The following is a 12,432-nucleotide window of genomic DNA, read 5'->3' on the forward strand; positions in this document are numbered from 1 at the left end:
AAACATCGCTCTTGTGCAACGCAGCTAGCTCTTTATTCGCACGAAGTAATGGCCGCTATCGACAGGGGATCTCAAGTTGATTCCGTATTTCTAGATTTCCGGAAAGCTTTTGACACCGTTCCTCACAAGCGACTTCTAATCAAGCTGCGGAGCTATGGGGTATAGTCTCAGTTGTGCGACTGGATTCGTGATTTCCTGTCAGGAAGGTCGCAGTTCGTAGTAATAGACGGCAAATCGTCGAGTAAAACTGAAGTGATATGAGGTGTTCCCCAGGGAAGCGTCCTGGGACCTCTGCTGTTCCTGATCTATATAAATGACCTGGGTGACAATCTGAGCAGTTCTCTTAGATTGTTCGCAGATGATGCTGTAATTTACCGTCTAGTAAGGTCATCCGAAGACCAGTATCAGTTGCAAAGCGATTTAGAAAAGATTGCTGTATGGTGTGTCAAGTGGCAGTTGACGCTAAATAACGAAAAGTGTGAGATGATCCACATGAGTTTCAAAAGAAATCCGTTGGAATTCGAGTACTCGATAAATAGTACAATTCTCAAGGCTGTCAATTCAACTAAGTACCTGGGTGTTAAAATTACGAACAACTTCAGTTGGAAGGACCACATAGATAATACTGTCGGGAAGGCGAGCCAAAGGTTGCGTTTCATTGGCAGGACACTTAGAAGATGCAACAAGTCCACTAAAGAGACAGCTTACACTACACTCGTTCGTCCTCTGTTGGAATATTGCTGCGCAGTGTGGGATCCTTACCAGGTGGGATTGACGGAGGACATCGAGAGGGTGCAAAGAAGGGCAGCTCGTTTTGTATTATCGCGTTATAGGGGAGAGAGTGTGGCAGATATGATACACGAATTGGGATGGAAGTCATTACAGCATAGACGTTTTTCGTCGCGGCGAGACCTTTTTACGAAATTTCAGTCACCAACTTTCTCTTCCGAATGCGAAAATATTTTGTTGAGCCCAACCTACATAGGTAGGAATGATCATCAAAATAACATAAGAGAAATCAGAGCTCGAACAGAAAGGTTTAGGTGTTCGTTTTTCCCGCTCGCTGTTCGGGAGTGGAATACTAGAGAGATAGTATGATTGTGGTTCCATGAACCCTCTGCCAAGCACTTAAATGTGAATTGCAGAGTAGTCATGTAGATGTATCATTATTCATTGTCATTTGTTAACATTCATTATTATTTATTAACATTTATTATTATTTTGGAACCGTGGGACCGCTGCGGTTGCAGGTTCGAATCCTGCGTCGGGCAGGGAGGTGTGCGATGCCCTTTTGTTAGTTAGGTTTAAGTAGTTCTAAGTTCTAGGGGACTTATGACCTCAGATGTTAAGTCCCATAGTGCTAAGAGCCATTTGAACCATCTTCATACTGTAAACTAAACGTCAAGATAGGGAAGGCAACCATCCTCTTCCACCTCCATCGTAAAACGAAAGTACGGGTGGATCGAGTTCAGTTCCACCAACCGGGAGGGGAGGGGGGGGGGGTTGGCGAGGGGGTGAACTACTGCTGCTCATCCCGTTTCTGTGGCAGACACCAGTGCTGCCTCCTCTTGTTTCCTACCAGCCAGCGGGGCCTGACTGCCGGGTGCAAATCTTCGACATCAGCAGGTGGACTTTGCAGATCGATACATAGAGCTGGAAGCCGCCCCGTGACGAAAAGCCGCCACAAAGCGGATTCGCTGGGCTTGTGGTACTGCGAGTCGAGCGAACGCAGGTCTACGGACCTGGTAGATCAAATGAGGCACACAGTACTGAGTGTTTAGAGCGACGTTACATTTGGCTCCTGTGGCGTTTCGACCCGCGCGCTCGTCCTCAGGTGTGGCCTGCAGCGGCCGGGGCGCTGGTGCTGGCGGCGGCCGCGGCGGCGCTGGCAGCGTGCGACGGCGCGGGCGCCACGCCTGCGGGCGGCTGCCCCTGTTTCGTGTTCGGCTGCCTGGCGGACTGCTCGCGCGTCGCCGCCCCCCTGGCGGTGCCGCCCTGCGTGCCCCCCGGCGTCGCGACGCTGCGCCTGTCGTGGCGTGCCGCCCCCCTCGTCGCGCTGCCCGCGGACGCCCTCTCCAGGACGCCGCTGCTGAGGCGCGTCGAGGCGAGGGCGGTCGCCGACCTCGCCACCGTCGACGAGAGCGTCTTCTCCGAAACGCCCCACCTGGAGTACCTGCAGCTCACAGGGAGCAAGGTACGTACAGCTCCCACTTCTTCTCATCCGTTTTCTGACGAGCGGTGAGACCTGTCACTAGCCTGAGGCTGCGCTTAGAGTATTATGCTGGCCTCCTCATCTCACAATGAGAGGTTCCCAGTGGTCTCATCGACTTCTACATGGTGATACATACTGAAGAGCCAAACATACTGGGAAACCTCCTAATATCGTGTAGGGCCCCACAACCATGCATTAGTGCCACAACACCACGTTGCATGTACTCAACTAATATCTGAAGTAGTGCTGGAGGGAAATGACATCATGAATCCTCCATTGTTGTTGCTCTGGTCGTCAGCCCTGAGACTGGTTTGATGCAACTCTCTCCTGTTCAAGCTTCTTCATCTGCCAGTACCTGCTGCAACCTACATCCTTCTGAATGTGCTTAGTATATCCATCTCTACGATTTTCACCCTCCACAATGCCCTCCAATACTAAATTGGTGATTACTTGATGCCTCAGAACATGTCCTACCAACCGATCCCTTCTTCTTGTCAAATTGTGCCACAAACTTTTCTTCTCCCCAATCCTATTCAATACCTCCTCATTAGTTATGTGATCTACACATCTAATCTTCAGCATTCTTCTGTAGCGCTACATTTCGAAAGCTTATATTCTCCAAACTATTTATCGTCCATGTTTCCCTTCCATACATGGCTACATTCCATACAAATACTTTCAGAAACGACTTCCTGACATTTAAATCTAAACTCGATCTTAACAATTTTCTCTCTTCCAGAAACGCTTTGCTTGCCATTGCCAGTCTACATTTTATATCCTCTCCACTTCGACCATCGTCAGTTATTTTGCTTCCCAAACTGCAAATATCCTTTACTACATTAAGTGTCTCATTTCCTAATTTAATGCCGGCCACAGTGGTCTCTCGGTTCTAGGCGGTCAGTCCGGAACAGCGCGAATGCTACGGTCGCAGGTTCGAATCCTGCCTCGGGCATGGATGTGCGTGATGTCCTTAGGTTAGTTAGGTTTAATTAGTTCTAAGTTCTAGGGGACTGATGACAACAGATGTTAAGTCCCATAGTGCTCAGAGCCACTTGAACCTAATTTAATTCCCTCAGCATCACCTGACTTAATTCGACTACATTCCGTTATCCTCGTTTTGCATTTGTTGATGTTCGTCTTATATCCTCCTTTCAAGACACTATCCATCCTCCAAGGCTGTCCATAAATTTGTAAGTGTGCGAGAGGGTGGAGATGTCTTCTGAACACCACGTTGTAAGGCTTCCCAGATACGCTCAATAAAGTTCATGTCTGGGGAATCTTGTGATCAGTGGAAGTGTTTGAAATCAGAAGAGTGATCCTGGAGCGACTCTGTAACATTTCTGGACGTGTGGGATGTCACATCGTCCTTCTGGGATTGCGCTAGTCCGTCGAAAAGCACAGTGGTCACGAATGGATGCAGGTCATCAGACAGGATGCCTACTTATTGTCACCCATCAGAGTCGTATCTAGATGTAACAGGGGTCCCATATCACTCCTCCGGCCATGGTGGCCGAGCGGTTCTAGGCGCTACAGTCTGGAACCGCCCGACCGCTACAGTCGCAGGTTCGAATCCAGCCTCGGGAATGGATGTGTGTGATGTCCTTAGGTTAGTTAGGTTTAAGTAGTTCTAAGTTCTAGAGGACTGATGATCTCAGAAGTTAAGTCCTATAGCGCTCAGAGCCATTTGAAACATTTGATCATCCATTTTCTGACAAGAGGAGAGACCTGTCACTAGCGTGACGTTCGCTGACCTCCTCAACTCACATCGAGAGGTTTAGATTAGATTAGATTAGTGGTCTGATCGATTTCTACATGGTATTGCACACTGAAGAGCCAAAGAAACTAGGAAGCCTCCTAATATCGTGCGGGGACCCTGTGAGCAGTCGGATGTGCCACAACACCATGTGGCCTGGACTCGACTAATGTCCAAGGTGGTGCTGGTGGGAATTGGCACCTGAATGCTGGTGGGCTGTCCATAAATCTGTAAGTCTACGAGGGGGTGGAGATCTCTTCTGAATACCACGTTGCAAGGCATCCCACATATGCTAAATAATGTTCATGTCTGGGGAGTTTTGTGATCAGTGGAAGTGTTTGTATTCAGAAGAGTCCACAGTACGAGCAGCCCTTAGCGGCTCGCCATCTGACAAGTGTTCATGACGTCGCCTTTCCGGCCGAGATCTTTTTTAATATGTGACTTGTAAGTACTGCATCGTTTCGAGTCAGTAAAAACTTTAATATTATTAATGTACTATATACCTAATGTTTTAGTACAGTTAGTTTAATTCTGAAGACGACGCTCATAGTAGCGTCGAAACCAGGTCAATTTCGACGTAATACACCCCTGGAAATTGAAATAAGAACACCGTGAATTCATTGTCCCAGGAAGGGGAAACTTTATTGGCACATTCCTGGGGTCAGATACATCACATGATCACACTGACAGAACCACAGGCACATAGACACAGGCAACAGAGCATGCACAATGTCGGCACTAGTACAGTGTATATCCACCTTTCGCAGCAATGCAGGCTGCTATTCTCCCATGGAGACGATCCTGGAGATGCGGGATGTAGTCCTGTGGAACGGTTTGCCATGTCATTTCCACCTGGCGCCTCAGTTGGACCAGCGTTCGTGCTGGACATGCAGACCGCGTGACACGACGCTTCATCCAGTCCCAAACATGCTCAATGGGGGACACATCCGGAGATCTTGCTGGCCAGGGTAGTTGACTTACACCTTCTAGAGCACGTTGGGTGGGACGGGATATATGCGGGCGTGCATTGTCCTGTTGGAACAGCAAGTTCCCTTGCCGGTCTAGGAATGGTAGAACGATGGGTTCGATGACGGTTTAGATGTACCGTGCACTATTCAGTGTCCCCTCGACGATCACCAGAGGTGCACGGCCAGTGTAGGAGATCGCTCCCCACACCATGATGCCGGGTGTTGGCCCTGTGTGCCTCAGTCGTATGCAGACCTGATTGTGGCGCTCACCTGCACGGCTCCAAACACGCATACTACCATCATTGGCACCAATGCAGAAGCGACTCTCATCGCTGAAGACGATACGTTTCCATTCGTCCCTCCATTCACGCCTGTCGCGACACCACTGGAGGCGGGCTGCACGATGTTGGGGCGTGAGCGGAAGACGGCCTAACGGTGTGCGGGACCGTAGCCCAGCTTCATGGAGACGGTTGCGAATGGTCCTCGCCGATACCCCAGGAGCAACAGTGTCCCTAATTTGCTGGGAAGTGGCGGTGCGGTCCCCTACGGCACTGCGTAGGATCCTACAGTCTTGGCGTGCATCCGTGCGTCGCTGCGGTCCAGTCCCAGGTCGACGGGCACGTGCACCTTCCGCCGACCACTGGCGACAACATCGATGTACTGTGGAGACCTCACGCCCCACGTGTTGAGCAATTCGGCGGTACGTCCACCCGACCTCCCGCATGCCCACTATACGCCCTCGCTCAAAGTCCGTCAACTGCACATACGGTTCACGTCCACGCTGTCGCGGCATGCTACCAGTGTTAAAGACTGCGATGGAGCTCCGTATGCCACGGCAAACTGGCTGACACTGACGGCGGCGGTGCACAAATGCTACGCAGCTAGCGGTATTCGACGGCCAACACCGCGGTTCTACATCTACATCTACATCCGTACTCCGCAAGCCACCTGACGGTGTGTGGCGGAGGGTACCCTGAGTACCTCTATCGGTTCTCCCTTCTATTCCAGTCTCGTATTGTACGTGGAAAGAAGGATTGTCGGTATGCTTCTGTGTGGGCTCTAATCTCTCTGATTTTATCCTCATGGTCTCTTCGCGAGATATACGTAGGAGGGAGCAATATACTGCTTGACTCTTCGGTGAAGGTATGTTCTCGAAACTTTAACAAAAGCCCGTACCGAGCTACTGAGCGTCTCTCCTGCAGAGTCTTCCACTGGAGTTTATCTATCATCTCCGTAACGCTTTCGCAATTACTAAATGATCCTGTAACGAAGCGCGCTGCTCTCCGTTGGATCTTCTCTATCTCTTCTATCAACCCTACCTGGTGCGGATCCCACACTGCTGAGCAGTATTCAAGCATTGGGCGAACAAGTGTACTGTAACCTACCTCCTTTGTTGTCGGATTGCATTTCCTTAGGATTCTTCCAATGAATCTCAGTCTGGCATCTGCTTTACCGACGATCAACTTTATATGATCATTCCATTTTAAATCACTCCTAATGCGTACTCCCAGATAATTTATGGAATTAACTGCTTCCAGTTGCTGACCTGCTATTTTGTAGCTAAATGATAAGGGACCTATCTTTCTATGTATTCGCATCACATTACACTTCGCTACATTGAGATTCAATTGCCATTCCGTGCACCATGCGTCAATTCGCTGCAGATCCTCCTGCATTTCAGTACAATTTTCCATTGTTGCAACCTCTCGATACACCACAGCATCATCTGCAAAAAGCCTCAGTGAACTTCCGATGTCATCCACCAGGTCATTTATGTATATTGTGAACAGCAACGGTCCTATGACACTCCCCTGCGGCACACCTGAAATCACTCTTACTTCGGAAGACTTCTCTCCATTGAGAATGACGTGCTGCGTTCTGTTATCTAGGAACTCCTCAATCCAATCACACAATTGATCTGATAGTCCGTATGCTCTTACTTTGTTCATTAAACGACTGTGGGGAACTGTGTCAAACGCCTTGCGGAAGTCAAGAAACACGGCATCCACTTGTGAACCCGTGTCTAAGGCCCTCTGAGTCTCGTGGACGAATAGCGCGAGCTGGGTTTCACACGATCGTCTTTTTCGAAACCCATGCTGATTCCTACAGAGTAGATTTCTAGTCTCCAGAAAAGACATTATACTCGAACATAATACGTGTTCCAAAATTCTACAACTGATCGACGTTAGAGATATAGGTCTATAGTTCTGCACATCTGTTCGACGTCCCTTCTTGAGAACGGGAATGACCTGTGCCCTTTTCCAATCCTTTGGAACGCTTCGCTCTTCTAGAGACCTACGGTACACCGCTGCAAGAAGGGGGGCAAGTTCCTTCGCGTACTCTGTGTAAAATCGAACTGGTATCCCATCAGGACCAGCGGTCTTTCCTCTTTTGAGCGATTTTAATTGTTTCTCTATCCCTCTGTCGTCTACTTCGATATCTACCATTTTGTCAACTGTGCGACAATCTAGAGAAGGAAGCACAGTGCAGTCTTCCTCTGTGAAACAGCTTTGGAAGAAGACATTTAGTAATTCGGCCTTTAGTCTGTCATCCTCTGTTTCAGTACCATTTTGGTCACAGAGTGTCTGGACATTTTGTTTTGATCCACCTACCGCTTTGACATAGGACCAAAATTTCTTAGGATTTTCTGCCAAGTCAGTACATAGAACTTTACTTTCGAATTCATTGAAAGCCTCTCGCATAGCCCTCCTCACACTACATTTCGCTTCGCGTAATTTTTGTTTGTCTGCAAGGCTTTGGCTATGTTTATGTTTGCTGTGAAGTTCCCTTTGCTTCCGCAGCAGTTTTCTAACTCGGTTGTTGTACCACGGTGGCTCTTTTCCATCTCTTACGATCTTGCTTGGCACATACTCATCTAACGCATATTGTACCATGGTTTTGAACTTTGTCCACTGATCCTCAACACTATCTGCACTTGAGACAAAACTTTTGTGTTGAGCCGTCAGGTACTCTGTAATCTGCTTTTTGTCACTTTTGCTAAACAGAAAAATCTTCCTACCTTTTTTAATATTTCTATTTACGGCTGAAATCATCGACGCAGTAACCGCTTTATGATCGCTGATTCCCTGTTCTGCATTAACTGATTCAAATAGTTCGGTTCTGTTTGTCACCAGAAGGTCTAATATATTATCGCCACGAGTCGGTTTTCTGTTTAACTGCTCAAGGTAGTTTTCAGATAAAGCACTTAAAAATATTTCACTGGATTCTTTGTCCCTGCCACCCGTTATGAACGTTTGAGTCTCCCAGTCTATATCCGGCAAATTAAAATCTCCACCCAGAACTATAACATGGTGGGGAAATCTACTCGAAATATTCTCCAAATTATTCTTCAGGTGCTGAGCCACAACAGCTGCTGAGCCCGGGGGCCTATAGAGACATCCAATTACCTTGTCTGAGCCTGCTTTAACCGTGACCTTCACCCAAATCATTTCACAATTCGAATCTCCCTCAATTTCCTTCGATACTATTGCACTTCTTATCGCTATAAACACGCCTCCCCCTTCACTGTCCAGCCTATCTCTGCGGTATACATTCCAATCAGAGTTTAGGATTTCATTACTGTTTACGTCTGGTTTCAGCCAACTTTCTGTTCCTAGTACTATATGGGCGTTGTGACCGTTTATTAATGAGAACAGTTCTGGGACCTTTCTATAGACGCTCCTGCAGTTTACTATTAGCACATTAATATTGTTATTCCTTGTTGCATTTTGCCTACTCCTGCCTTGCCGCGTCTCAGGAGGCGTCTTGTCGGGCCTAGGGAGGGAGTTCTCTAAACTAAAAAAAAAAAAAAAAAAAAAAAAACCCCATGTGCACTCCACACGTACTCCGCTACCCTCGTAGCCGCTTCCGGCGTGTAGTGCACGCCTGACCTATTCAGGGGGACCCTACATTTCTCCACCCGATAGCGGAGGTCGAGAAATTTGCACCCCAGCTCTCCGCAGAATCGTCTGAGCCTCTGGTTTAAGCCTTCCACTCGGCTCCAAACCAGAGGACCGCGATCGGTTCTCGGAACGATACTACAAATAGTTAGCTCTGATTCCACACCGCGAGCGAGGCTGGTGTGAACGCTGTGCCGTGCGTGTGATCACTGCCTGTACAGCCCTCTCGCAGTGTCCGGAGCAAGTATGGTGGGTCTGACACACCGGTGTCAATGTGTTCTTTTTTCCATTTCCAGGAGTGTATTTGTGACCGAGGGCTTATTTGTTACAATATAATCAGAAGAGTGATCCTGGAGCCACTCTGTAGCAATTATGGACTTTTAGGGTGTGGCATTGTCCTTCTGGAATTGCCGTCCGTCAGAAAGCAAAATGGACATGTATGCATGCAGATGATCAGACAGGATGCTTAAGTAAGGAGGCGAGGTACTGGTAGAAGTAAAGCTGTAAAGATGGTGCGTGGGTCGTGCTTGGGTAGCTCAGATGGTAGAGAAATTGCCCGCGAAAGGCAAATGCCCCGAGTTCGAGTCTCGGCCCGGCACACAGTTTTAATCTGCCAGGAAGTTTCAGGATGCTTAAGTGTGTGTCACCTGTCAGAGTCCTATCTAGACCTATTGGGGGTCCCATATCAATCCAACTACTGATGTGCCACACCATTACAGAGCCTCCACCAGCTTGAACAGTCCTCTGCCGGCATCATGGTACATGAATTCATGAGGTTGTCTCCATAACTGTACACGTCCAACTGCTCGATGCAATGTGAAACTAGACTCTCCTGACACATTTCCAATCATCAACAGTATGATGTTGGTGATGACACCCCAGGCGAGGCACAAAGCTACGTGTCACGGAGGCATCAAGGGTAGACGAGTGAGTCTTCGGCTCTGAAAGCCAATATCGATGATCTTTTGTTGAATGGTCCGCACTCCGACAATTGTCGATAGCCCAAATTTGAAATCTACAACAATTTGCGCAAGGGCAGCACTTCTGTCTCGTTGAACGATTCTCTTCAGTTGTCTTTGGTCCGTTTCTTGCAGGATATTTTTCCGGCCGCAGCGATCTCGGAGATTTGATGTTTTACTGGATTCCTAATATTCACAGTACACTCGTGATGGTTGTACGGGAAAATCCCCACTTCATTGCCACCTCGGTGATACTGTGTCCCATCGCTCGTGCGCCGACTATAACAGCACGTTCAAACTCACTTCAGTCTTGATCATCTGTCACTGTAGCAGCAGTAGCGGATCTAACAACTGCGCCGGACACTTGTCTTATAAACGCATTGCCGACCACAGCGCCGTATTCTGCCTGTTTACATATCTCCGTATTTGAATACACGTGCCGATACCAGTTTCTTTGGCGCTTCGGTGTATTTATATGGCTACATTCAAGGACATTATGATATGTCGTGCCAGTAGGCTGCTGGTTTTTCCTCAAGATGTAAAACCGGTATTTCGAAATGTGGCCTATATAAATATGCATGAAGTATTACTATAAGTACTCGTAAAAGCATACACAGTAGGTTATTTCTGTATTTTCAAAAGAATAGGTACGGTACATGAACTTTCATTAAAGATACGAGTAGAACCAATTCTCTTCCTGTTCAAATGGCTCTGAGCACTATGGGACTTTACATCTGTGGGCATCAGTCCCCTAGAACTTAAACCTAACCGACCTAAGGACATCACACACTGCCCGAGGCAGGTTTCGAACCTGCGACGGTAGCGGTCACGCGGATCCAGACTGAAGCGCCTAGAACCACACGGCCACAAAGGCCGGCTCTCTTTCTGTCCTCCATTTCACTTTTACTAATTACACTCCTGGAAATGGAAAAAAGAACACATTGACACCGGTGTGTCCATCGCAGTCTTTAACACTGGTAGCATGCCGCGACAGCGTGGACGTGAACCGTATGTGCAGTTGACGGACTTTGAGCGAGGGCGCATAGTGGGCATGCGGGAGGCCGGGTGCACGTACCGCCGAATTGCTCAACACGTGGGGCGTGAGGTCTCCACAGTACATCGATGTTGTCGCCAGTGGTCGGCGGAAGATGCACGTGCCCGTCGACCTGGGACCGGACCGCAGCGACTCACGGATGCACGCCAAGACCGTAGGATCCTACGCAGTGCCGTAGGGGACGGCACCGCCACTTCCCAGCAAATTAGGGACACTGTTGCTCCTGGGGTATCGGCGAGGACCATTCGCAACCGTCTCCATGAAGCTGGGCCACGGTCCCGCTCACCGTTAGGCCGTCTTCCGCTCACGCCCCAACATCGTGCAGCCCGCCTCCAGTGGTGTCGCGACAGGCGTGAGTGGAGGGACGAATGGAGACGTGTCGTCTTCAGCGATGAGAGTCGCTTCTGCCTTGGTGCCAATGATGGTCGTATGCGTGTTTGGCGCCGTGCAGGTGAGCGCCACAATCAGGACTGCATACGACCGAGGCACACTGGGCCAACACCCGGCATCATGGTGTCGGGAGCGATCTCCTACACTGGCCGTACACCTCTGGAGATCGTCGAGGGGACACTGAATAGTGCACGGTACATCCAAACCGTCATCGAACCCATCGTTCTACCATTCCTAGACCGGCAAGGAAACTTGCTGTTCCAACAAGACAATGCACGTCCGCATGTATCCCGTGCCACCCAACGTGCTCTAGAAGGTGTAACTCAACTACACTGGCCAGCAAGATCTCCGGATGTGTCCCCCATTGAGCATGTTTGGGACTGGATGAAGCGTCGTGTCACGCGGTCTGCATGTCCAGCACGAACGCTGGTCCAACTGAGGCGCCAGGTGGAAATGGCATGGCAAGCCGTTCCACAGGACTACATCCCGCATCTCTACGATCGTCTCCATGGGAGAATAGCAGACAGCATTGCTGCGAAAGGTGGATATACACTGTACTAGTGCCGAGATTGTGCATGCTCTGTTGCCTGTGTCTATGTGCCTGTGGTTCTGTCAGTGTGATCATGTGATGTATCTGACCCGAGGAATGTGTCAATAAAGTTTCCCCTTCCTGCGACAATGAATTCACGGTGTTCTTATTTCAATTTCCAGGAGTGTATATTGCAAATCAATCGAGGCATTGGGTTAGAGCTTAAACTTTATCATCATACTGTACAGCACTACCCAGGAAATCTCTTGCACTTGTTTACCCAGAACAGATCACCACTTTATACGTTTCAGAATGTGCATTTCAATAATTTTCTTGCAAATGCCATTGTACCCTCAGCTCTCAGTTGCGCGGAACGTACTAACAACTGTGGCAAGAGTTGTTAATTTATTTATTTACTATCAATTAAATGATCAGTACATCGTTTTGGGCAATTTCAAAGCGTCAAAAGTAAATTCTTAGTTCCATGTCACATGTAGAGTACCGGCTTCGGGGGAGAAGGGGAGAATAACGGGAGCGGTGCCGGCATACAATCCTGAACGAGAAGACCTAGGACGCAGCGCCCAGACGGCGGGAGAACGGACGCTGTACCTGGACCGCATCGACTCATAGGAAGCGCCTGAGGGAGGAGCGGGAGAGGGATTGTCCTA

The 12,432-nt window shown here is 48.9% G+C and overlaps 1 protein-coding gene across 1 annotated transcript in view; it reads left to right on the forward strand.

Annotated features, from left to right (window-relative positions):
• The window catches only part of LOC126293403 (leucine-rich repeat-containing G-protein coupled receptor 4-like), an 89,160-nt gene that overhangs the window by 16,465 nt on the left and 60,263 nt on the right, over positions 1–12,432 (forward strand). Inside the window, exon 2 of the mRNA XM_049986615.1 lies at positions 1,835–2,194. Coding sequence (XP_049842572.1) covers positions 1,835–2,194 — 360 coding nt within the window. The remainder of the gene's footprint in view (positions 1–1,834; positions 2,195–12,432) is intronic.

This window comes from Schistocerca gregaria, chromosome 10 (genome assembly GCF_023897955.1).
Source record: "Schistocerca gregaria isolate iqSchGreg1 chromosome 10, iqSchGreg1.2, whole genome shotgun sequence".
NCBI lineage: Eukaryota > Metazoa > Arthropoda > Insecta > Orthoptera > Acrididae > Schistocerca > Schistocerca gregaria.